This window comes from Peromyscus leucopus, chromosome 17, assembly GCF_004664715.2.
Source record: "Peromyscus leucopus breed LL Stock chromosome 17, UCI_PerLeu_2.1, whole genome shotgun sequence".
Taxonomy (NCBI): Eukaryota; Metazoa; Chordata; class Mammalia; order Rodentia; family Cricetidae; genus Peromyscus; species Peromyscus leucopus.
Genome location: NC_051077.1, coordinates 32,625,493 through 32,651,999, shown reverse-complemented (window position 1 = coordinate 32,651,999; position 26,507 = coordinate 32,625,493). Strand labels below are relative to the sequence as shown.

Here is a 26,507-nt window from a genome sequence, read left to right as displayed (position 1 = left end):
CTACAATGAAGGGAAAGGGTATATCAAAAGCGATATAAAACATGAATATGAATGAGCGGAGAGTGGAGGTGGGCAAAGCCTCCTATATTGTTAATTATGTAAATCAGACCTGATCCCATTAGTCAGAAGGCTGGGTTAGGAAGATCACAGGTTTCAGGCCAACTTGGCTACATATCTGGAAGAAGAAGAGGAAAGAGAGGAAGGAACAGGAGGGAGAAGAGGAGAAGGAAAGGGAGAAGGAAGAAGAGAGGGAGGAATAGAGGAGGAGGAGGAAATACCCATGAGCACAAGAGTAGTCTTTTGGCCCAGTTGGGGGCTGCATACGGAATTTATTCTATCAGCCTCCTCTTTCTGGAATACTCTTCCTTTGGCTATCTATATCCTTGGCCAACTCCTCTCCTCCTAGTCCTGAACACATCTCTCTTCTCACTGAACTGACTGCAGCGGCAGGTTATCTGAGTCTGGAGGCTTCAGCGGACCCTGCATGCGTGGACAGTTGCCAGCAGTGGGGTGGATGGAACGGGATGGCGGTTAGAACTGGGAAGAATGTCTACGTACCTTCCAGCAAATGGTGTAATCTAAGGATGGGGACCACTACCTCCAGCACTGTCGTCCTTCCTCATTTTATCAGCGTTATTCCTCATCTCATCAGTGTTCAATGCTCTTTACTAAATAAATATTTATTTCATTTATAATAGCATTTTTCATCCTTAATTTTTAAAAGAAAGAGACCCAAATTGTACCAGCTTTGGGCTCCATAAAACCTTGCTGTCCTGCCTAGCCTGACTATTTCTTTTTAATACTGTGGCCCACTACATGTCTCCCCAAACTGGCCACTCCTAATCTCCCTTAAATTGCTTTATTTCCAACATTCTAGACATTGATCTCTACTTATTTCTCATTGTCTGACTCCCTTCACTAAAGGGAGTAGGCTCCAACAAGGAGGAAAGATTCCGCAGTCTCATCTAGTGCCTTACACACAGTAGGTACTCAAGAAGTATTCCTGAAGAAGGAGAAAGAATGAAAGTAGGTGCTATGGTTTGGGTCTTAAATGTCCCCTAAAGCCTCGTGTGTTAAAGGCTTGATCTCTAAGATAGCAATATACAAAGTGAGAGCTCGGTCCTGTGGAAGGACTCTTCCTTTGATGATAAATTCATAGTTTAACAGGCTATTGGGAAATGGTAGAGACTTTCAGTGGTGGGGCCTGCTTAGAGTAAGCAGGTCAGTGGGGATGTAGCCGTGGACTGACTCTCTCTCTCTCTCTCTCTCTGTCTCTCTCTCCCTCTCTCTCTCTCTCTCCCCCACTTCTTTACACACACACACACACACACACACACACACACACACACACACCCTGACATGAACAGTTTTGTCCCATCCCATGATATTCTACCTAACCAGAGCCTCAGAAACAATAGAACCAAATGACCAAAGACAGAACTTAGAAGCCCAAACAAACCTTTCATTCTTTTCAATTGTTTGCCTCGGTTATTTTGTCTCAGCCATGGAATTCGGGCTAATACAAAAGAGAACTGGGAGAAGGGATAAAGAAAGAGAAGGGGTGAGGAAGGAAGGGTGGACGGAGGCTGGGAACACACCACTTCAACACACGACTGTAGGGAAGGGAAGTGACCCTGCAGGACAGGCCTTTTCGGTACATTAACGATGTTGAGCTGGCTATCTTGAGACACTTCTGACATAGGTTGGAGCTCTGAAACGCTGTTCTTTTGTAGGAGAAATTGACATCTATGAAGGAAATTTCCATTTGTCAGGCAATCACTCCCTCTGTACCAGGAAGAAAATGGTAACAAGATCTCCAGAGACTCAAAGAAAGCTTGACTGAACGATGTGTAGCAAACCTTATCTTTGTTTAAAGTGACTTCCTGCCCATTTCTTAACCAATTTTTTTTTTTAAAGAAAAAACAGGTATTTAAAAACAGGACCTTTCCACACACCATTCTTCCTTTTGTTTTTTACAAGGAAGCAAGTTAAGCCCGAGGCTTAGACACTTTCTTTGCATCTACTCTAGAGATTTATTTACTTCTCTGTATTTTTCTCTGTGTGTACATGACGTTTATATGTTAATAAACTTCTATTTGTTTTTCACTTGCTAATCTGTTTTTGTCTCAGGGAATCCCAGTTAACATTTAAGAAGGACAGAGTGAAAAGAATACATCCCCAAAGAGGAAGCCAAAGACATAGTGTTACCTGTAAGGATAAATAGTGAATGGTACCTGCAGGGGGCCCTGCCAAGGTATGCAGTTTAGAGAACATGCTGCACACAACAGATCTAGTGTACCACGTTTATTGGGTGGGTAGGGTGTGTGTGTGTGTGTGTGTGTGTGTGTGTGTGTGTGTGTGTGTGTGTGTAAGGCCATCACAGAATGGGGAATGAGAGAGGCAGACAGACAGACAGAGAACAGGCAAGAGCGCAAGAGAGGAGCAAGAGAGAGAACTGTGACAGATGGACACTTTTAAGGGGGGTTGTGTGTGCCGCATAGGGAAGCTGACAGCTGGTAGCTGATGGTGGAAACGTACCACACCTGGCGAAAAGTGATGCCGTAACTGCCTCTGTTGTAACCTAGGCAGACTGGCGGGGAGCTACCATTACCCAGGCTGAGAGTCAAGTTCATGGAGCGTCCTGAAGGGGATCCCTGGTTCTTATGTCCCCCAAACAAAGAACTGGGCAGAGGCAGTAGATAACACGTGAAGAGAGAGCAATTACTAAGAAAGATCACACTTCCAGGTGTTGTGCCCAGATCGTGACCCAGAGAGAACAAAGACGAGCATGGAATGCAAAAGCAAGTTAATGGATACCAAAAGCAATACAAGCCTAGCAGGACTCGTCAATACATCAACCAGTGGAGCTGGAGGAAGGCCACCTATGAAGTCAGTTTAAAGGAAAAGCACAAGGTACATCATTTAGGGTGCTAGTAGGGTACAATTCTGATTGCTCGCTTTAGAATTCAGAAATCAAATTCAGTTTTCTTCTAAGAAGTAGTTGCCACCACCATTTTTCATTGCTCCTCAGATGGGCATCTGTGATTACACAGTACTATGGAAATAGGTGGACATTCTATGTCAAGCATTGCCTAGAGGAGAGGAATATAGTCGCAGCATTATCCTGACTATTGTGATCTTATTTTTACATTCTGGTTCTGAATCTGAACTGACTGTTTCACTAACTAATGCTATTTAAAAGAAATCTTAGCTTAGTTTAGGTGAAAGCATTTTGGTCTTATTTCTAAGATGGCTCATTTTGGTCTCACAGGGGAGGAAGAGGGCTGGAGTAGGGGACAGGTCCCCCTTGTACAAGGTTGGGTTGTTTTGTTTTGTTTTGTTTTTGCTGCCTTGACATAAGCTTTTTGGGTTATTTGCATAGTGCAGGCTATGAGGCACAGGCTCCATCCATGATGTGGGTCACATGTCTCATTAGCATATTAACGCTCCACCCAGCATGCACGGTCTATGCTCTGAGACCAAGAAAGGAGGATTCTCGGAGACCTGGAGACTGAAGAGATTTCAGGGACCATGGACAGACATACTTTATTCACAGGCCTGGAGGCTGCTCAGCAGGCAGCCTCTAGCAGCCACCCAGGCACACACACACACACACACACACACACACACACACACACACACACCAGCACACAGGCCATATGGAGGTAAGCAGGCAGGCAGGTTGGTTAAGGCGCAGGCAAAGGTTCTAACTAAGGCTCCTGACCCCAAGATCATGTTTACAGGAAGTTCCACGACAGATTACATCACTGCTAACTTTTGGGGATCAGACATCCAATGTCAGCCATTCGCACTGACTCAGAGTCCCCAGCTGTCCAGCATCAACCATGTTTTAGCTGACTCATGTTGGGGTATCCAAATCCGCATCGTGTTCTTTAAACATCAACTGGCTCTTCCGGTTCTGTTCTCAACACAGATGGAGTATTTTAGAATTCTAATGTGCCCTAGGGTATTCTCGGACCTTCCAGAGCATCACCGGCTGAGCCAGTGGCCGAGGCTGGATGTAGTTGGCCTGGGACGGTGTGGAAATGGAGAAGTCCTAGCCTTCCTCTTAGTCGATAGTTTTTTTCCTCATGTGCTAATTTTGTAAGGATCGCTGCAAGGACCTCACTCTCCACACCTTTTCTTCTGCTTCCACAGCTGTCAGGGAGAGCTGAGGCAGAACATGGCTATCTAGCCAGCCCTGACCAGCAAGAGAGTAGACAAGTCCAGGAGTCATGGTGTCAACAGTGAACACCGGCAGTTTATGGGGCGCAGATGACTGTCGTCATCAACAGTGGGCCAGCAAAGGCCCAGGAGGACGGCAAAGAGCTGAACTTAAGGGCCTGATGCCTCTTCTCAGCCACCCTGGAGTGACTCTCATTAAGCTAACTGAAGGGATTCTAGCAGGCCGGAGCATGGCAAACACAGACCCGAGCAGGACAGACATTGCAGACAAGTTTGTCCTCTTTTTTTTTTTTTTTTTTTTTTAAGATTTTATTTATTTATTATGTATACAGCATGTATGACTACAGGCCAGAAGAGGGCACCAGATCTCATTGCAGATGGTTGTGAGCCACCATGTGGTTGCTGGGAATTGAACTCAGGACCTCTGGAAGAGCAGTCAGTGCTCTTAACTGCTGAGCCATCTCTCCAGCCCCCAGGTTTGGCCTCTTACCCGTTTTCCTCCCCCTTACTAAGCAGTTACATTCCTAAAGCTAGGCCCCAAGGTTTGTCTATTTCCTTATCTGGCTGGCCACTGACTCGTTCCTGAGACAAAACACCAAGGTTCAACAATCAAAATTCATTATCTTGCTAATCTGTCCAATCAGGTTTACACACTCACCCTAGTGAAAGGACCACGCAGATGCCATAACTGGCTGCTCAGTCTCCTCTCAGAGATCAGGCCTCCATTTCTCTTTCCTAAGACTTGAGCAAGCCATTTCTGGGAAGGCCATGAACAAAAGACATAGTCCTTGCAGTAGCTCCCTTTCTGCATGTACTCTGACTGCTCAAGGTTTGGCCAATTGTTTACCGTCTGGGACCCCTCACCAACTTAGAGCTATGTGCATGGGTCAATGTGACATCCTGGGTCATTGAACCAGCCCCCACATTCAGTATGTGCTAGGTCAGCCAGCCTCCATGGGACTTGTCGAGGCCTGCCCCAAACTGGTAACTGTAACCCCCAACTAACCCTAGCCAATTAAAAGTTACTAACATGATTGCCACTCGCATAACCCAATCCTGAGTCTGTTCCTATGTAGTCCGTAGACCCCTAAGCCCCCCTTGCTTTAAAAACCCTGCCCCATTGCTACATGGGGTCTCTCCTGCTCTGCTGCTGCGTCAGATGGATGGAGAGTCCCAAGTTAACTCATAACAATACAAAGAGTCTTAGCTTTTGCATCGGATTCAGTCTCTTGGTGGTCTTTGGGGGGAGTCTGGGTACAACACTAGCCCAGACTCCCCGCCTCTCCCCTTAAAAACCCACCCCTGCAGAAACACCCTCTCTTGCTCTCTGCTTTCTTGCTTACTTGTGCCTGGGGCTGCTGCTGTCTTTACAGACCCTGCCTTGCCCTTGGAGGGTAATAAATCTCCTTTGTGCTGAGCGTTAGGTGTCTGGGTGTGTCCTGTACCGATTCTGCAGGGTGGGGACGACCTCCCTTTCTTTTGCTTCTGCAGGATTCCTTGCCCTCCGGCCAGATTTTGCTTTCTCTGAGTTCACTCACCTCTGATCAACCACACCCTGAAAATCTTACACAGAAAACTAGGAAATAAATAATTCATAAGTTTTAAATCTCGCGTCCTTCTCAGCGTTGCGGTAAATCTAGCCTATCCATCAGGGAGTGCTTGGGTTCGAGGAACCTAATGACTGTACCCCATACTCTTGTCATCCAAAGCCACGGTCCCCTCTCACACTGTTACTAGAGTCCTGGGCCATGGTCCTGATTCTTCAAGTTCCAACAGACCAGACTGGGCCATCCACTGCCTCCGAAGAGAGACAAACAAGTCTTGATGACTAGGAAAAGAATTTGTTCAGTGTGACTATACTGATTAGGAACGGGGACCATTGTCCTAAATCGTGTCTTCAGTAGTAATAGCCCCAGGATAAATAGAAGAAGGAAAAAACACGCAGGGCTAAGAAAGAAACATAGTCAAGCAGTCTTGGTGGCTTGGTTGATCATTAGCTCAAGCAGGGGGCCAGCTGAGTCCAGAAAATTAGTTTTGCTTGAAGGGGCAATTTGGTTCCCATCCTGAGATGATTGCTCGCACTTGGGTGGGGAGAGGTCTGCTTCCGTCCCAGGGTGTAAGCCTGCAGGACTTAGCCTACCTGGAATTTGAATGAGATAAACCAAGAAGAACCAGATTGAGAGTGGTCCAGAAGAGCAGATGGAACCGGTCTACACAGTGACTGGGACCTCCTGGGGGTTGGGGGGGGGGTGCAGGGGTCATTTCAAGTGAACCCCTTTTACGTCTTCAGAAAAAAAGAATAGTAAATGCAACCCATGATATTTTGAAAGTAAAAACAAGCAAATTAAAAAAGCACTGCATCCATGTAATTTTTATTATAACATCTTGTTATAATTATTCTAATATATTACTGTAGTTATTTCCATGCTGTGCCTAATTTAAAACTTAAACTTTATCAGCGATCTATATGCCTAGGGAAAACTGGATAGAGTTAAAGTCTGTACAGCTTCTGGCCCTGTGGTCTTTTGGGATAGACTGCTGCCACAGGTTGAAGTTTGAGGTCTTGGAATTCGCTCACTGGGGGGTCTTAGTACCTACCATCCTCAGAAGAGGGGGGCTCATGTACAAATAAACACCTACTTAGAAGAAAGGAAAGGGGAGGGCACTCTCAAGACCTGGATAGCAAACCGGAAAACAGCCTTTAACTCAGAAGACAGTGTAACCAGCCTGCCTGGCAGGAATGGATATACTCTAGAGACAACTGTGCCCCTCTCTTTGACTATTGATAGAAATGACAGACTTCAAGATGTCGTCAGAAGATTCCTCAGGAATCTCCTGCTGATGGAAGAAAAGGTTGAAGCCCTGAGGGCAGTCAGAGGAGCAACCTGTTTCTGGAGAAAGGTTTACAACTTGTTAGATGAACTTGTGGGAGAGACTTGGAACTGAGAAGATTATGGACCGGGACCCACATCTTAGCTGGACCACTTAGGAATGCACAGCTCTTAGCTTCTGTTTGAGATTTCCCGGGGGAGCTTGTCTCTGCATCTCTTTGTCCTTCTCCCCAGTGAAGCCACGCTGAACAAATCTCCTTTTCCTGCTTCTCACCATCAGTTTGGCTCTTTTGATTGGCTTGTTGAAGGCAGGGAGCCAAACCTGGTGTGTTGAAGCACAGACCGTGACCCCAAGTCCCGTAACAACAGCTCTATTGGCAGGGTCTTTTTCTCCTTCTACAAGTGTCCTAGATACATAGACTGGAGATTTGAGAACAAGATTGTATCAATAATTAAAAAGAAAAGAAAAAAATTAAAATGTTAAAAAGAAAAAAACAAATCAGGTTCTTTGCATGCCTACATAGCTCGACTTTATTATTTAATTATGTGCTATTATTTAATTTTTAGCCTGACTTTATTGTTTAATCATGTGTATGTGTGAGTGTATTTGTGGGGTAGTGCAAGTACCCGTGGAGACTGGAGGTAGGTGGCAGATCCTTTAGAGCTGGAAGTGTAGATGGTTGTGAACTGTCCAATGTGGATGTTGGGAACCAAACTCGGATCCTCTGGGAGAGATGCTCTTAACTGCTGAGTCATGTCTCCAGCTCTCTGTAAAGCCTTTTCAAGATGAAATAAAATGAGCAGTGTTCAACAATAAAATAAAATAGTTAATACTGTTTAATAGAACATGTTGCGGCATACTATACTCAGAACAACAGAGACAAGTACAGGGACAACAGATCTGGAGTCTTGCAGTCAAACAGAAGAGAGCTCATCCTCAAACAGAGGCAAGAGGCAATTTATAGCCAAGTGGTGTATTGTGTGGGGTGGGGGGAGGTCTGTGGGTGGGAAATTACTGTGAGCAAACATCAGAGACACAAGCACCATCCGGCACACCATGTACACCAATGCAAGTACACATAAACACACCGGTAAATAAAGTCTTCGAAAAATATTTAGATGAAGCAAATTAGATTTTTAAACATTTTATAAATCAAATTAGTGATTCTGGCAAACCCAAGTTGTCTTAGTTAGGGTTCTTATTGCTGTGAAGAGACATCATGACCATGGCAACTCTTATAAAGAAAACATTTAATTAGGGTGGCTCGCTTACAGTTTCAGAGGTTCAGTCCATTATCATCATGACAGGAAGCATGGTGGCATGCAGGCAGACATGGTACTGGAGTAGTAGCTGAGAGTCCTGCATCTTTCAGGCAACAGGAAGTGGATGAGACACTGGCTAGTATCCTGAGCATAGGAAACGTCAAAACCTGCCCTCACAGTGACACACTTCTTCCAATAAGGCCATACCCACTCCAACAAAACCACACCTTCTAATAGTACCACTCCCTATGAGATTATGGGGGCTAATTACATTAAAACTACCATATTCTACTCCCCGGCCCCCATAAGCTTGTGACAATATCATAATGCAAAATGCATTTAGTCCAACTTCAAAAATGCCCACAGTTTATCACAGTCTCAACAATGTTTAAAATTCCAAAATTCAAAGTCTCTTCTGAGATTTATGCAATCACTTGACTGTAATCACCTGTAAAAATCAAAGTCAGAAAAGCAGACCACATACTTCCAACATATAATGGCACAGGATATACACTACCATTCCATAATGTAGGGAAAGGAGCATAGTGAGGAAATACTGGACCAAAGCAAAGTAAAAACTAGCTGGGCAAACTCCAAATTCTGTATCTCCATGTCTGATGTCAAAATGTTCTTCAGATCTCCAATCCTGTTCAGCATTGTTGACTGCAACACACTTCTTTCTCTTGGGCTTGTTTCATTCCCTGTTAGCAGCTCTCTTTGGCACATATCCCATCTCAGATATCTTGGGTTCTCCAAGGCAACCCAGGCTTCAACTTCACAGCTTCACACAATGGCCTCTCTAGTAGGCCTCCATTCAGGGACACCCCTGACACATGCCTGGCCTCAGCAGCTTTTCTTAGGCTCAGAGGCAAATTCCATAACCCATTTCTTCTATACTTAACTCTAAATCCAGAACCATATGCCTGAAGCTATCAAGTTCTGCAGCTTGCTGGGGCTGGATCATGGCCCCCTGCTTCAATTACATCGTCACCAGCTTTCTGTTCTTCACTGCCTAAGTTTGAATGTACTGAAACTTGCTCTGTAGACCAGGCTGGCCTCAAACTCAGAGATCCACCAGCCTCTGCCTTTCCAGTGCTGGGATTAAAGGCGCACTTGACTGTGAGACCAAAATGAGCCATCTGAGAAATAAGACCAAAATGCTTTCACCCTAAAACTAAGGCCTAAGATTTCTCCTTTTAGGTACAGGCCATGAGTTACTGAAACCAGTCAGTCCAGATTCCAGAAACTAGGAAGTGTAAAAGTACAGAGTCACAAGGTAGTCACGGGGTAATGACTGCCAGACTATGGAATGTCCTCTCCCTGGTTCCCTAGGTAACTGACCACAGAAATGTTCCCACCTGAGGGTAGCCAATGAGAAATGGTGGTGGGCAACTACCCTCTTAGAAGTAAGATTAAGCCATGATTTCTAGAGGCCCCTAGAAGCAAACCAATCAGATTGGTGCTAGCACCCCTAAATGATGTAACCTTGTGGCTTTTGCCTTTAAAAACTGAGCTTGCAGAGAGGTGGTCACTTCCTCCAGCCTCCTCTGTGTTGGATGTATTGGACGAAGTCCCTGCCTAGGCTTGTATTGCTTTTACATATGCTTTTGGATGTTCCAAATTAAACCTTGCTTTTGTATTCCAGCATGCTTGTTTTTGATGGTCTCTCTGGGGGTTGAGATCTGGGCACAACACTGACCACACTCAACTCTAAGCTTTTCTTTAGTTCCTTTTCACAAACTGGAAAGTCACCACTCCCTATCACCATTCCCTATATTTCTTAATCTGTTTATCTCCTTGAACACAGGACTTAGCTCCATTCCACTTCCTGGTGCTTTTTTTTTCTACTCAAAATTTACATTTTGTAATTGACCCTGCTCGGCTTGGTCCTTTTCATAATAAATCCTTATAAGCACGAAAACTAGTAACTATACAACAGAGTCAATACTAGGATGTTTTGAGAATTACTCTGCCAACGGAATTAATTCTAAATTCTTTATTTTAGCCTCAGGCAGACTCTTTGAACAAGGGCAAAGGCAGTGACTCTCTTCACCAAAATACCACAAGAACAATCTTCTAGGCAATATGCTAAAACTCTTCTCCTCTGAAAACTCTTGAGTGAGCCCCCAGCAGTCCAAATAACTCTTAGCACCTCTGTTTTCCATGCTCCTACTAGTATGGCCCATTAAGCAGTGCTTAAAGCTTGCCACTGATTTCATAAACCAAAGTACCAAAGTCCAAATTCCTCCAAACAAAAACATGGTCAGGCCTATCACAACAATACCTGAGTCGCTGGTACTGACGTTTGTCTTAGGGTTTTTATTGCTGTGAAGAGACACCATGATCAAGGCAACTCGTAGAAAGAGAACATTTAATTGGGGTGGCTCGCTTACCATTTCAGAAGTTTTATCCATTATCATCATGGTAGGGAGCATGCTGGTGTGCAGGCAGATGTGGTGCTGGAGTAGTAGCTGAGAGTTCTACATCTTTCAGGCAACAACAGGGAGTCAACTCAGACACTGGGCAGTATCTTGAGCACAGGAAACCTCCAAGCTTACTCCCACAATGACACACTTCCTCCAACAAGGCCATAGCCACTCCAACAAAGCTACACCTCCTAATAACACTATCTCCATGAGATTATGAGGGCCAATTACATTCAAATTACCACAAAAGCTAAAGGTTCTTGCTGGAAACGGGTTGGGAGCAAGAACATCATCTCAGAGGTGACGGCAGGTCAGGGACCTGCTGAGATATTGAGAGCAATCATGTATTAAAGATGAGGCCTCACTGACTTAGGATTCTTTTACTAAAACTGGATCTTACAAGAAGGTGCCCAGATGACTAAAATTCAGCCACCAGAAGAATCTTTATTGATCGAGGGATACAGAATGAGTGAGGTGTTTCAATATGCTGCATTCTGAAGGGTCTGAGAGCATCCACAAAAAGAACTGTGCCATCAATATTTTGGCCTGTTTTATAAAACAAGCAAGTCTCTCTTGCCTTCATTTTTTTTTAAACTGGCACATATGCTTTCTTTACACTGTGACATCTTCCAAAATAAGAGACACCTGGTGATTTTTGTTGTGCACATGTAATATTATTTATAGATCCAGGCCCATGGTGAGTTATGCTATTTGTAGTATTTTGTCAAAGCAATCTTATACCATGTAGCTTTCATGCTATTAAAAATTAGATAAAACAAGTGACTGGAAAGATTGCTGAGTGGTTAAGAGTGCTTGTTCTGAAGTCATGAGGACCAAAGTTTGGATGCTAGCACTCACATAACACTGATATAATGCTTTAGCACCAACTCCAAGGTTAGCAGAGCCAGGAGGATTGTTGTGGCCTGCTGTCTTCCAGCCTAGACAGACCCTGCCTCAAGGAATAGGCAAAGTCATAGAGAAGGACATTTGATGCTTTCTTTTGGTGTCTGCATGCATACACCAGTATGCACATCAATGTACACAATGCACGTGTGCACATGTGCGCGCGCGCACGCGCGAACACACACACACACACACAAATAAATAAAACCCTCAAAAAAGTTATATAAAATGAATTAGATTTTGATCTTTTAGATCTTTTACAATTAGATTTTAGATCTTTTACAATAAAATTAATCAAGATAATAACTATTCCTAGTTCTTTTTTTCTCATATTCATGTTTATACTATAATTACGGGATCGCAGTGTATATAGAGACACTCATGCCCTCACAACTCAGGTGACAGAGACGCAGCCTTACATGGGCAGAATCATTCTCTTCAGCAAGGGGACATTGTGAAAGTTAAAGAGGCTGGAACTGAAGAATATTTGTTTTTCTGGAGAAACTAAAACCCCACATTTCCTCATTTCCTCCGGGACCTGGTGAGAAGCCCTTGCAGTCAGGCAATGGCTAATTGCTCGACAGAAAACATCGGTGCGGCTCCTTGGGCTGAGACTCTACCCATAGGTAATTTTCGTTCCCAGCACCAAGGCCTTTCATCTGCTCCCGTGTCTTCCAAAATTTCAGTGCCATGGTTGGTAAAGAGTACAGATTGCCATTTCATTTTTGAGAGTCATTCAGAAAGAAAGAATCATACTGCAAGCCTGGGACCAGGAACAGATTGAATTCATTAAAAAAAAAAAAAAAAAAAAAAGTACAAGCCAAACTGTTCATCTCTGGTACATGAAAAATTATCACTGTTGTTGTTAAAACCATATGCTCTAGGTAAAAGGACAGGTTTTGTATTCACTGTGACATTTGTTCTGAGGAATGTTAATGCCCTTAATGCTAGTATGTGCTTAGCAGTAATTTGCAAATTTGAAAAGCTACTCAAGAGTTCAAAAATGAGTAAGGAAAATACAAATCCTAGCCTGAGGTATTTCTCAATTGTGTCTGAACATTAGATCATCAGTAAAGACCTACTATGATACTTGGCAATGTTTTATAGCTCAAGGTATGCAGATTTAATTTTTTTAAAGTTTATTTTTATTAGTGTGTGTGTGTATGTGCTTGTGTGTGTGTGTGTGCTTGTGTGTGTGTGCTACATGCATGCAGGTACTCTAGGAAGTCAGAAGAGTGAATAATCTCTCCAACCTCCAAGTTTAGCATTTTTTTAGAAAATATTTATTTTAATTTTTGTCTGTGAGAGTGTCTACAATGTGGGTGCCATATGTGTGAAGGTACTGGTATCGGTACCACAGAAGGGCAGAAAAGAGCCTTGATCCCTTTGTTCTGCAGGAAAGAAAAGAATAAAAAAAAAAAAAACCAGTAAGATTTACAAGAAACAATGGGAGCCATGAGGGAGTGGAATGACATATTCAAAGAGTTCTCAGAAAAAAAAATTGAGTAATCATCCTGCATCAATCAAAACTTGCAACAGTAAAAGTGAAGTCATTCCTAGATAAACAAAATGGTTACAGTTTGTTGCTAGCCAGCCCAGAAGACACTAAGGCAAAACCCAAGCGATCCCTGACACTGTTGTCTCACACGATCATTTGACATAATCCAGCTCTCTTTCTCAATGGAAGCAGTCAACTGCAACCCGACTCCTAGAAGTAAGTCAGAAGGTCCATTAGTAACTGGAACAAGAGTGTTAATGAGTTTTACTCGTAATAGTAAAAATTTATGAGCAATTCAAATGGGCATCCGTTAATGTGTGGGAGAAACACTATGCAGTACACCCATACAATGAGATATTACCCTTCAATAAGAAGAAATGGTACACTCATACATGCCATACCATGAATGAATCTTGAGATACACTAGATGCAGATACGGCTCAATGGTATGGTGCCTGCCTACTGTGCATCGAGACTCCGGGTTCAGTCTACAGCACTACTAAAATTTCAGTTCATGTGAAATCTCAAAAACAGAGAGGTCTCTAGACACAGAAAGTATATTAGCAGTCACTTAGGACTAGAAAGGACAAAGGATTGGAAGACAATGGCGAAAGGTAGAAGACTTTCTTTGTGGGCCTATTAGTCAGCCTTACATTACTGTATTGGTTACTTTTCTTTATCATACTATGATAAAGTATTATGTCCAAAGCCACTTAAGGAAAAAAGAGTTTCTGTTGGCTTGCAGTTCCAGAGGCCTAGAGTCCATAGTAGTGAGGAAGCCGTGACTCGGCAGCAGGAGCCGGAAGCTGGCTGATCACATATGATCTGCACACAGGAAGCACACGGAGAGAAGAGGAAGTGAGGCAGAGCTAGAAACTCTCATAGCCCCGCCCCTAGTGATGTGCTTCCCCCAGCAAGACTCCAAGTCCTAAAGATTCCATACCTCTCCAAAGAGTGCCACCAACTGGGGACAGAGTACTCACATACACGAAGAAAATGTCTCACCCAAACAACTACAGTTACTGTGACTCATATCTGAGAGGTCAACTTCTAAAGGGAAAAAGCTCATAGTTTTAGAGATTCCAGGCCAGGATGGCTCACCTGTGCTTTGGGCCTGTGGTAGTTTATGTGCCAGGAGCACTCTGAAAAGGAAGACTGTTCACATCTTGGTGAGGAAGCCGAAGAGGGAAAGAGAGGAGCCCTAAAGCTCCTAAAGCCATATCCTTCATCATCTGGGGAACTCCCACCAGGCTCCACTTCCTAAACATTCATTCTACTGCCTCCCAATATTGCCATGCCGGCAACCAAGCCTTGACCATGTGGGCCCTTGGAGGACATTGAAGATCCAAGCCCCAGCAGAGAGCCAGGATGATTTTCCTAAAGTTGTGGAACCAGAAAGATGGCTCAGTGGGTCGCCTGACAACCTGAGTTCAATTCCCGGAACCCACACAGTGGAAGGAGAGAACCAACTCCTGAAAGTTGTCCTCTGACCACCAAGTGTGGGTGGCACACACGCACGATGCATGCACATGTGCGCTCCACCCCCACCCCGCACATGCATCCGCATGTACACACAAATAACTTTGAAAAATTGACTGTCTTGATGGTTGTAATCCTGAATATACAAAATCTTCACTGAATTGTGTCATTTAAATGAGTTAATTTTATTCATGAACTGTTATAAAAGTTTATTGTAGCTATCGTGACATTTTTACTCTTAAACACTTTGCAAAACATTTCTTAAAAACCAGTACTAAGGGTCCCATAGTTGTATATTCTCTCTGTCTCTTGTCTGTCTCTCTCTGTGTCTCTCTCTCTCAATCTGTCTCTCTCTAAGCTTTCTTTGTCTCTGTCTCTCTCTGTGTATGCAGGTGGGCATGTGCATCAGTGTGTTATTATTAATATAGTACTCTCTCTGGGACTCTTCTCAGTCTCAAGAGCCCATAGGCTATAAAGGTCTTCCAGGCATGGAACTGAGATGCAGTGTAGAGGCTCTCTCAAAGGATGGTCAGAAAAGGCTATTGTACTTTCTCCCCCGAAACTCGGTGCACAAGTAACTCATCTCTTGCCAAAGAAGTGAGCAAAGACAAGATGAGTAAAAATGTTCTCTTGTTGGAGAGAATATCTCTGACCTTACAATTGTCTTTCCGCCATTCTTGTCAGCAAAGATAGCGATGCTGGCCTAGGAAGTCATAGATCGAAGATGATTGGAGCCACTTTACTGCATGGGCTGTGAGCCAGTGTCCCTGCAGAAACAGAACATACTGTGGGAGAATGCTTTTGTACACTTGTTTAGTAAGATGCTGACTGCCAGTAGCCAGGCAGGAAGTATAGGCAGGATAAGCAGGAGAATTCTGGGAAGAGGAAGGCTGAGTCAAGAGTCACCAGCCAGACTCAGAGGAAGCAAGATGACAAGGCAGAACTGAGAAAAGGTACCAAGACACGTAACTAAACAAAAATAAGAATTATGAGTTAATTTAAGTGTAAGAACTAGTCAGTAATAAGCCTGAGCTAATAGCCAAGCAGTTATAATTAATATAAGCTTCCGAGTGATTATTTTATAAGTGGGCCATGGGACTGCAGGGGCCTGGCGGGACCAGAGAAACCTTCCGACTACAAGAACACATGCCCCGGACAGGGTCATGAATGGAACACAAATGCGATCTTGTTTGATTCTCAGCACCACACAAGAGCTGCAAAGGAATGCTGCTTCTCGGCTCCCATTTGTTTCCTCCTCCACTGTGCAGGTCAGATGGTGAGCCCTTCCTCGGACTACAGCTCCCAGGATTCACTAGTTACTGGGAAAGGTCACCTAAGAAGCCACGAAGATTTGAAACAGCAAGGGGCAGGAGAAGATGCATCTGGTGGACACTCAGCCAGGCTCCACACACCAATCCTCTCCAGCATCACATGTAGCTACCAAGGAGCGGTCCCCCTCAGTATTCCCTGTGAACTGCTCTCCCACAAGCCAACAGCTAAGAAGTGTCTTCTCATTAAGTCAACATGGATGAAGTTATTTTTAAAAAAATAATCTATTCTAAGTAAATGCATACTAAGTATCCCCAATTTAGAGAGAAAAAAAATGGGTAAAAGGAATTTGGAAATGTTGGTGTAACCCCACCAGTGAGAGATGCCAGCCAGGCCTGACTTCATGGGAGACGTAACATTCAAATGTATGTGACTGGAGACGAGGTTTATTCAACATCTTCAGGGAAGAAAGGCCCCTTTCAGCCCCCTTGGATGGTAACGTACCTTTTCTGCACATTCCCAGAACTCCCCATGCAGCATTCTGCTGACGGTGATGTGATGAGAGTTCCTTGCCAACTTGACACGCTCTAGAATCACCTGAGAGACAAGGCCTCTGGACACATCTGTAGAGCAGTGGTTCTCAGCCTTCCTGATGCTGACACCCTTTTAGTACAGTCCCTCGTGTTGTGGTGACCCCCCCCAATCACAAAATGATTTTCATTGCCACTTCACAACTGTAACTTTGCTACTGTATACGCAACCCCTGTGAAAGGGTCCTCTGACAACCCCCCCAAAGGGGTCGTGGCCCACAGGTTGAGAACCCCTGCGGTAGGGACTTGCGTTAGTTATGTTCGCTGATGCAAGAAGACCCGTGTTAACTGTAGGCTGGAGATCCTGGACAGTGTGACTAGAGGAGCAGGAGCTCATGTTGTTCCCTCTGTTTCCTGGCCAAAGCTGGTGGTGTGACCGGCAACTTCAAGCAGGCTCCTGAGGCCTTGATGTCTCCACCATGATGAAACAAACCCTTTCCCCTTGAGTTGTTGTTGTTGTTGTTGTTGTTGTTGTTGTTATCATCACAGCAGCAGGGAAAGAAGCTAAGACAGGAAGTGGGGCCATTGCTGTAAAGAACCCATGTGGCTCTTAGGCCATTGAAACTGGTTGATGGTTGGAATGGGAAAGAATTTGGCACTTTGAGTTAGAAAAAAAAATATATATAGCACATGGGAAGCATTCTTATGGGAGCTTGAGAGGACAAGAATGTTGAAAGAAACATGGACAATGAGAGGCCCAGGTCAGAGGTGAACAAGGACTCTTCTAGGAACTGGGCTAGGGACCATTTGTGTGGTACTTTGGCCAAGAATATGGCTTTGTTCGGACTGTGTCCGGAGAACCTTAGTGAAGATGAATTTAGAGATCACAGACTCATTTGTTTGGCACAGAAAAATCCCACGCTAGGAGAGCATTCCGGTCAGTCCTGAGAAAGCACCTACAATTGTTAAAGAGATATAAATGCCATCAAAGTGAATGATCTGTGCTACACTGGAATAGTAGGAAAGGTGTCCTGAGGGCAAAACACCACCATTGAAGGCTCCCCTTTGAAGATCCACATCCATGTAGGAAGAAGAGCCTGTACTCAAGGGTTCCCTGATCCACAAAAGCAGCTGCCTCGGAAAGCATTTGGTCCTGGTTACCTTTGCCAAGGAGTTTTGCCACAGCAACAGGAAAAGAAATCAGGACAGGAGACAAAGAGATGTATACATCTGGGAGTCGTGTACACATCTGGGAGATATGTACACATCTGGGAGGCATGTACACATCTGGGAGATATGCCGTGATTTTTGCTTATTCTCGGCCCTGTGACTTTAAGATGTTGAAAACAAAGAGCCCAAGGAAATAGTTTAGTCACGAAAGTGCCTGTTGTGGAAACATGAGAACCTGAGTTCAAACCCCCAGCGCCCACACCAAAGTCATGTGCCACAGCTGTGCTTCTGCAACCCCAGAACCAGGGCAGAGGTGGGACAGAAACGGATCGATTCCTGGAGCTCATTCCCTGGCTAGCCTGGCAAATCGAGTTCCAGGCTCTGTGAGAGACCCTGTCTCAAGGCAGAAGGAGGTGGTTAGTCAAAGAAGATGTTTTGATGTCAACCTCTGGCCTCCACAGATACATATATGTAACACACACACACACACTCACACACACACACACAAGTTGAGAATATGATGGTGGGGGGAAACCACCCCAGACTGTGTTGTGGTTGTGGGTGCTTGGACACTTTCCCTTTCATAACTTTCTTTTCACTTATTCTTTGTTTCTTTCACATCATGCATCTCGATCCCATTCATTTCTTGTCCCTGCATACCCACCCTCTGTCCTTGTCGCCTCCCTCCCAGATAAAATTTAAGAGAAAAAAGAAAAAGAAAAGGGAAAAAAAATCTCATTATGGAAGCTGCAGTGTGACACAGTGAATCACGCAGTAAACCACACATCTTTACTTGTAAGTGTTCACTGAAGAGAGTCATTGGTCTGGTTCGGGGCCTCTGGTTTCTACTACACTGTCTATGCTGGGCCCTCACTGGTACTCCTCTTGGTTATCCGGCTGTTGCCCTGTGCTGTGGAAATCCTGCATATTTGGGTCCCTTCATGTGCTCCAGTAGATCACAGATGGGGTGGCTATTGCGGGTGGGCCAACACATAACCCTGGTTCTGGGCCCGGGTAGTTGTGGGATTGGTCAGCCCGACCGCTCTCCCTTGTCCTCACCACCAGGGGGAGCTCTCCTGCATTGCCCTGGCGAGTTCACCTTTTGCTGCATCAGCAAGGGGCGGGGCCAGTTCTCCTGCTTTTGTGTCATCAGGGTCTCCCACACCTACCCCTTCAGGGCCAGCTCTACCTTGTTGCCCAGATGTGGTGTAGGGACCACTCTCCAGAGCGCTGCAGCAGATGAGGGACAGGGTTAGCACAATTTTTTTTTCTTTTGGTTTTTCGAGACAGGATTTCTCTGTGTAGCTTTGCGCCTTTCCTGCAACTCACTCTGTAGCCCACTCTGGCCTCGAACTCACAGAGATCCGCCTGCCTCTGCCTCCGAGTGCTGGGATTAAAGGCGTGCGCCGCCGCCGCCGCCGCCGCCACCGCCCAGCCAAAATTATTTTTTAATATATAAAATTATCTCCAGACACTCTGTAAAAACTACTTACAAAACATCAATTAGCTTCATGTTTAGGTTTGATTCCCAGTCTCAATTATTACTGTGTTTGGGTGAGATTCCAAAATCCAAAACAAACAAAAAACAAAACAAAAAAACACCCAGATCTGACTAAAGTACTTCCAAGCACTTTCAGAGACACTTCTCTGTTCAATAAAGAAAACTCACACTGGAATGGCCTCGTCTCCAGGTTACTTCTTTTCTTTACTGGTTAATGTTATTTATATCTATACACAGATTTGGTCTGTGGGCACAAGACTGACTGAACTAATTCCAGAGGGTCCAGAACACTCAGGCCAGTTTTCATCATCAAGAAATTTCTACCATCAGAAAGTGGACAAAACTGGGCTGGAAAGATGCCTCAGCAGTTAAGAACACTGGCTGCTCTTCCAAAAGACCCAGGTTCAAATCCCAGCACCCACATGGCAGCTTACAACTGTCTGTAACTTCAGTTCTAGGGGACACCCTCACATAGATATTCATGCAGGCAAAACACCAATGCACACAAAAGAAAAAGAAAAAAGAAAGTGGACAAAATCTGCAGCGTGTCCAGAAGCATTTGTGAACCCATCAGATATTCTCATGGAGGAGCATTTTTTTAAGGTACCAGCAGAACAGTGGATACTTTTGAATATGCATTCTCATGCCTAGGAAGACTCCAGGATTGCTGAAATTACATTACCGCCTTGAAATCCATGTTATTTGTTTATGGACAAAAAGGGCTTATCTAGCCAGAATCAAACATAAAGCCACATGCAACTGCATTTTCTGGTATTAATATTCTGTGAAATAAGGTGACATTAGAGAGGGATTAGCTCCCCCGACGCACGATTTTACATAAATGAATGCCTGATCCTATAGTTCCTCAGCAGAGCTCCGTGGCTGCAAGTCTCAAACCCAGCATCAGCTCCACTTGCTTCTCTTCCTTGTGTGCCCTAAACAAACAGCGACTTTGAATCATGATTTCATTATTGTAGACAGTAGAATTCCATCAACTATCCAGAGCACCAACAACGTCAAAGTTATGAAGGAAAATCTCAACCCAAATTCTCGGTTTACCCATTTCAGGCAATAATCTACAAATCCAGTTCCCGAGTATCCAAAAGTCATAAATATTCAGTGCCTTGGAGTCTTTTCTAATGCTCAATTGAGAAGGCACAGCTTGCTTTTTAGACTAAGTTTTGAACTGCAACTCATCAATAATGAGGTATGTCACCGAAGGCCAAGTAGGCATCCTTCCTTTAGTCTAAACAAAACGTCCTGGGAATGGGCCTCGGAAGAAAGATTCTTGGCGATGTGTGGAGAAGCTCAAGGATATATATCTGTTCTTCTCTATAAATACAGTTCTATCCACCAGTAGCTACTGCATAAGCTGCGCATTATATCACACTTGAGGCTTTTTAAAGGGGTGATTCTTCACACGCGGATAAGTTGAAAACAAGACATTTTCTGTACCCAATAAGTTACTGGCCTCTGAGACCTATAAGGGAAATTTTGAACTGACAATTTTCTTTGGAAAAGCTGTGAATGAAAAAGCCTGGCAAGGAATAACTAAATAATATTCTCTTCTGTGTAACCGTTTAATAAATCTTTTTTTTTTCTCTAACTAAGATGTATAGGTGCCATAAAGGTAAGTAACATTGCATCCTCCAGACATATTTTACATATATTCTGGCTAAACACAAGATACAATCTAATTTCTACAATAAGTGAATTAGTAAAGTCATGAATCTTAATGTTTGATTGGTTTTTACTTTATGAGCTAAGAAAATTTGCATAACAGATTAAAAAAAAAAAAAAAGAATCCTGCTATATGGTCCAGACTGACCTCATTTGCCATCCTCCTGCCTTAGCCTTCCGAGTGTTGAGAAGACAGCTGTGTGACACCATGTCTGGCAAGAGATAACTTTATAAGGTTTATAAAAGGTAAAATTGTCCTTTGAAAGGATCTGGCATGTGGTGGAAGGCAGATCCATAAAAAATGAGTAAATACTACAATATATTTGTAGTCAATTGCACCAAAAATTCATAATTAAATAAATGATTAATCCTGAAAAGATAAAACTATAAAAATAAACAAACAAACAACTCTTACAGACCAAAATAAGATGCGATAAGCCAGAAGAATGTTCTAATATTGATGTATTCTATTTTATGTATATGTTTTGTTTGCATGCATGTATGCTACACTCCATACACACCTGGTGCTCAGGGAAGCCAAGGAAGGTGTTAGACCCCCTTGAACTGGAGTTATGGATGATTATGAGCCATCATGGAGAACTGAACCTGGATCCTCTGTAAGAACAGCAAGTACTTTTAATCAAGGAGCCATCTCTTCAGCCTCCTGAAGAATTTTTTTTAAGTAAAGTTGCTCTTCTGTCCTAAACATCAGATGCCCAGCAGGACCATCTCAGCTCATGATTGTAGAAAAATGTACCAGCCATATTCTAGAACTGGATGGAGATTTAATGAGGGCCACAAAATCTGGCTAAGAATGAACACATGTACAGATGAGCAACACCAAGTGGACTCAGCAGGTTATGTACGTACACACACATATACTTTGATATATGTAACAACAGTAATTAAAGAAGAGGTCATGAATTGGAGAAGGTATTGTGGAATATTATTTTAAGATGTGGTACATTTGTTTATGCTACGGAACATTTGTTTAGTGAGCAAAGATGTGCTGCATTCTTTTTTTTTTTTTTTTTTTTGGTTTTTCGAGACAGGGTTTCTCTGTGTAGCTTTGTGCCTTTCCTGGATCTCGCTTTGTAGACCAGGCTGGCCTCGAACTCACAGAGATCCACCTGGCTCTACCTCCTGAGTGCTGTGATTAAAGGCGTGCGCCACCGCCCAGCTGTGCTGCATTCTTTATGTTGCACTTTGTTTAACTCTGTGAAGCTGTGCTACTGTGCCTGTCTAAAACACCTGATGGTCTGATAAAAGAGCTAAATGGCCAATAGCAAGGCAGGAGAAAGGATAGGCGGGGCTGGCAGGTAGAGAGAATAAATAGGAAGAGATATCTGAGAAAGGAGGAGCAAGAAGCGAGAAAAGAAGGGGCCAGCCACACAGCCAGCCACGGAATAAGAAGCGGGGGAAAAAAGGTATACAGAAATAGAGAAAGGTAAGACGCTCAGAGGTAGAAGGTATATGGGATAATTTAAGTTAGAAAAGCTGACAAGAAACAAGCCAAGATAAGGCTGGGCATTCATAAGTAAGAATAAGCCTCGGTGTGGTTTATTTGGGAGCTGGGTGGCGGGGGCCCCCCAAAGAGCAAAGAACAAAGAGCCAAAAGAATAAAAAACAATCAACTACAGGGGGAGCTGTAGGGGGTACACAGGGGGAGTTGGGGGTGGGGGTGAGGGGAGAGCAGAAGTGATGCAGATCCAGTACTCACCTACAAAATTCTCAAAATATCTGGTTTAAAAAAAAAAAAAAAAAAAAAAAAAGGCGTGCCATCCCCTCACTGAATAAGAGCTTGGAACACTTCCTATTGTACGTGTGTGGTTCTGGAAATCGGATCTAAGTCCTTCCCGAGCTGGACGAGAGCCCTGCGGCTTGGCTGCATCTCTAGCACCATCACCCCCACCCCACCCCCCACCCCACCCCACCCCTGCCTTTTTTTTTTTTTTTTTCTTTTTGAGACAGAATATCACTAAATTTCCCAGGCTGGTCTTGAATTCACGTGGCAGGCAGGGCAAACACTCAGCCTGTGCTCCTCCTGCCTCAACCTTCCCGCAACTGGAATCACGCACGGACCTGGCCCTCCAGGCCCCATACACCATCAGCCTGTGTGCTCATGACTCTGAAGACGACTGTTCACTGAAGTCTGTCAGCTTCCTGTTCCTCCAGGCTGAAAATCTTTTTGTTGTTGTTGTTGTTTTTCGAGACACCGTTTCTCTGTGTAGCTTTTGGAGCCTATCCTGGAACTCACTCTGTAGACCAGGCTGGTCTCGAACTCAGAGATCCGCCTGCCTCTGCCTCCCGAGTGCTGGGATTAAAGGCGTGAGCCACCACCACTGCCCAGCCAGGCTGAAAATCTTGCAGGAAGTGATGTGATTCAACTTGATCTTTCCCTCCTCCCAGTCCCCTTCCCTTCCCCTCCCCCATGCTTTCCTCTCTACTCCCCTTCCTTTCTCCTTCCCTACCTTCTCTCCCCCTCCTCTTCTCTCTTCTCCTCCCTTTCCTACTTCCTCTCTCCTTCCCCTCTCCTCTCCTCCCAGTCTCCCTCTTTCCTCTCTCCTACCCCTCTCTTCCCCTCCCCTTCCCTCCCCTCCTCCCTCCCTCTCCTCTCCCCTTCCCTCTCCTCTCCTCCCCTCCCCTCCCCTCCCTCTCCTCCCCTCCCCTCCCCTCCTCTTCCCCTTCCCTCTCTTCTCCTCCTCTCTTCCCTCCCCTCCTCTCCCCTTCCCTCTCCTCCCCTCCCCTCTTTTCCCCTCCCCTCCTCTCCTCCCCTCCCCTTCTATTCCCCTTCCCTCTCCTCCCCTCCCCTTCCCCTCCCTCTCTCTCTCCCCTCCCACTCCTTCACTCCTGACTCTCCCCCTGCCAACAGCTCTCTAAACAAGTACACCATTACCTTTCCTTTATGTACTTACTCTATAACGCGGAACTCTACTGGAAAGGGCGGAAGTCCGCGCCTGCGCACAGCCACTGGGCACACTTGTTCCGTCTTTCATTTGGGTAACAGACACATCGAGACATTTGATCTTTACATCATACATAACTGGGTTGGTTTGTTTGTTTTTAATTATTTGTATTGCCTACAGCATGCAGCGTGGCGGTCATAGGACAACGGGCGGGCTCGGCCCACTCCTTCCCCCTTGTCGGTTCTGGGGACCCGAACTCGGGTCATCAGCTTTGGGCGCGTCTTTACCTGCTGCGCCATCCTGCTGGCCCATATCTGTTGTACACGCTGTGTCTGTCGTAATTTAGTATGACCCGATTAAAGTTCCCCTTAACAGGGTGAGCAGCTCTCTTTTGCCGTGGGGTCACAGAACTGTTTCCCTAACCCTGGGGACACACAGGTCGGGTGGTTTTCCCATCACTGCGGAGCTGAAGCTGACAGACATCAAACCCCTCATCACATCAAATTAAGCGACACTGGAAACAGAACACAAATCCGTGCCAACCACTTGAGCAAAGAAAGCCGTGACAGAACCGAAGACCCTAATGTCACACCCAACGCTCTGCAGGCTCAGCCCCCTCCACTACAGTCCTGGCCGTGATTTGAACTAATTAGAAAGTGCACTTTAGCCAGAGGTTGTTATTCTCTCTTGCAAATCAACAGCTCTCGTCAGCAGCTTTTCCCAGTGGCCCTCAGACACCCTGGCCGACCTTCAAGCACTATTATATCATGAATTATAATAAGCAACCAGTTTGAACTTGGAACTCCAGGCCCAATATTCAAATTACTTTTTCATAACGACTTGGAAAATCATATTTATGTCACAGTAGCTTTTGAGGGGACAGTAACCTGTGACTCTATGCAAATGAATTGCACACGTACAGAAATCTTATTTTCCACCCCTAATTTAATTTTAACTGCAGGAAAACTGTATCTGCCTGGAGGCTACTGTAAACATACTCTGAGTCCACCCCACCTTAAGAGTTCCCCAGAATCCTTTCTCTGTCGATGATTTTTAGACTCCATAATTGTTAGATGGCTAATACCACATGAAAAACTCACCTCTCCTGGGCCAGTGAGCAGAGCGACAGAAAGCTGGTGTTGCTGTAACGGAAATTCTGTCATTAACTGGGAAGTTCCCAGTGACTAGAGGCAAAAAAAAGAAAAGGAAAAGAAGAAAAGAAGAGAAAAGAAAAGAAAAGAAAGGAAAAGAAAAAGAAAAACTGAGGCATCATTACAGACTTCTTGGCTGGAGCCACAGCTAGGAGTCAGGGATGTGTGACGGCTACATGGCCTTAAAGTGGCTGTTAAGTCACAGAACCGTGACGCTCAAAGGTAACTTAGAAAAGGTTTAACTCAAACATCCTTAGAGAGCTCAAGGTCTCGGAAGCTGAAGGGCTCCCTCAAGGTCAACCAGGGAGCCTTGGACAAGATCCCAATTGGAGTCTTTAGCATTTTCCTGAGCTCTGCTCCGCAGACTCAGGATATTGGATGATAAGGAATAAAATCAGAAGTCTGCCGTGTGGTATGCAGATCCCAGTTGTTTACTGTTTAGTGGGTACCCAGGCTAGTGACACCTACTCTCTGCCTGCCTTTGGTTGAACATCAAAAGCTACATACGTTTTTCTCATTGAAATAGCGTCTCACAGGAAACAATGTCCACTGGGTATATCTTACCTGCTGTTTAGAGTCAAGAACTGGCAATCAAGCTTGGTGGTGGTGGCGCACACCTTTAATCCCAGCACTTGGAAGGCAGAGACAGGTGAATCTCTGAGTTCAAGGCCAGCCTGGTCTAGAGTGAGTTCTAGGACAGCCAGGGCTACACAGAGAAACTCTGTCTCTGTCTCAAAAAAAAAAAAAAAAAAAAAAAAAGAAAACCTAATGAAAAAAGAACTGGCAATCAATGCCATTGTAGAGTATAATCAATTTCATAATATCTGTCAATAGAATAACTCACCTTGTAGAAAATGTTTTCAGGGATGAAGATAGAGATTAGTTGGTAGGGTGCTGCCATGAATCTTGAGGTTCACTTCCTAACACCAAAGGGGGGGGGGGGAGCATCATGGAATGCCAAATCAGAAAGCAGCATACATCTCACCACTAACAAGGCTGAGACTGAAGGATTGCCCTGAGCCATGTAGCTAATCTTAGCTATACTGTGAATTCCAAGCCAGCCTGGGCTACAAAGAGAGACCCTGTCTCCAAAAATTGCATGAACAAAAGAAGGAAGAGGTATTGCACATGTGTGTGCATACACACATGCACACATACACACAAGTGGGGAGAACCGGATAATAAATCCTTTAAATTGAAACATAAAATTAGCATATGATCCAACAATTGCATTTTTCCAATGCAAAGTTCTCCTTCCTTAACTGGGAACTTTCATAATACCTCTGAGCATGAGCCCCCCAAAGAACTGATGTCCAGATTTCTATAGACATTTATATACAGCTGTGCACAGAAATGTTATTCACAATCACCAAAAGGTGAAAATGCTGTGTCCATCAACAGATGACTTGGTGTACACACACACACACACACACACACTGAATGCGATTGTTACTCCCCTTTTAAAAGCAGTGAAAGAGAAGATGGCAAAGGATAAAACCTCCAGGAATGTGACTCCCCTCCGAGACAACTGCATGATCACAGGTGGTAGCATCAATGCTTTGGAACTCAGGAGTCCGTTGAAGGAAAGCCTGTAGTTTCCAGGGTAAAGCTTGAGTGGTGTTTCACTGTAACTAATTGTGACCAGTGTCTCTTACCTCTTAGCATGGTAGCAGCTACCTGTCTCTCAACTCCAGGCCTGAGGCAGGCAGCTGAAC

At 44.5% G+C, this 26,507-nt stretch overlaps 1 protein-coding gene across 1 annotated transcript in view; it reads right to left on the bottom strand.

The window, feature by feature from the left end:
• Positions 1 to 24,857, bottom strand: part of Dctd (dCMP deaminase) — a 96,110-nt gene extending 71,253 nt beyond the window's left edge. Inside the window, exon 1 of the mRNA XM_037211735.1 lies at positions 24,742 to 24,857. Coding sequence (XP_037067630.1) covers positions 24,742 to 24,804 — 63 coding nt within the window. The 5' untranslated portion in view covers positions 24,805 to 24,857. The remainder of the gene's footprint in view (positions 1 to 24,741) is intronic.
• Between the last annotated feature and the right edge of the window lie 1,650 nt (positions 24,858 to 26,507).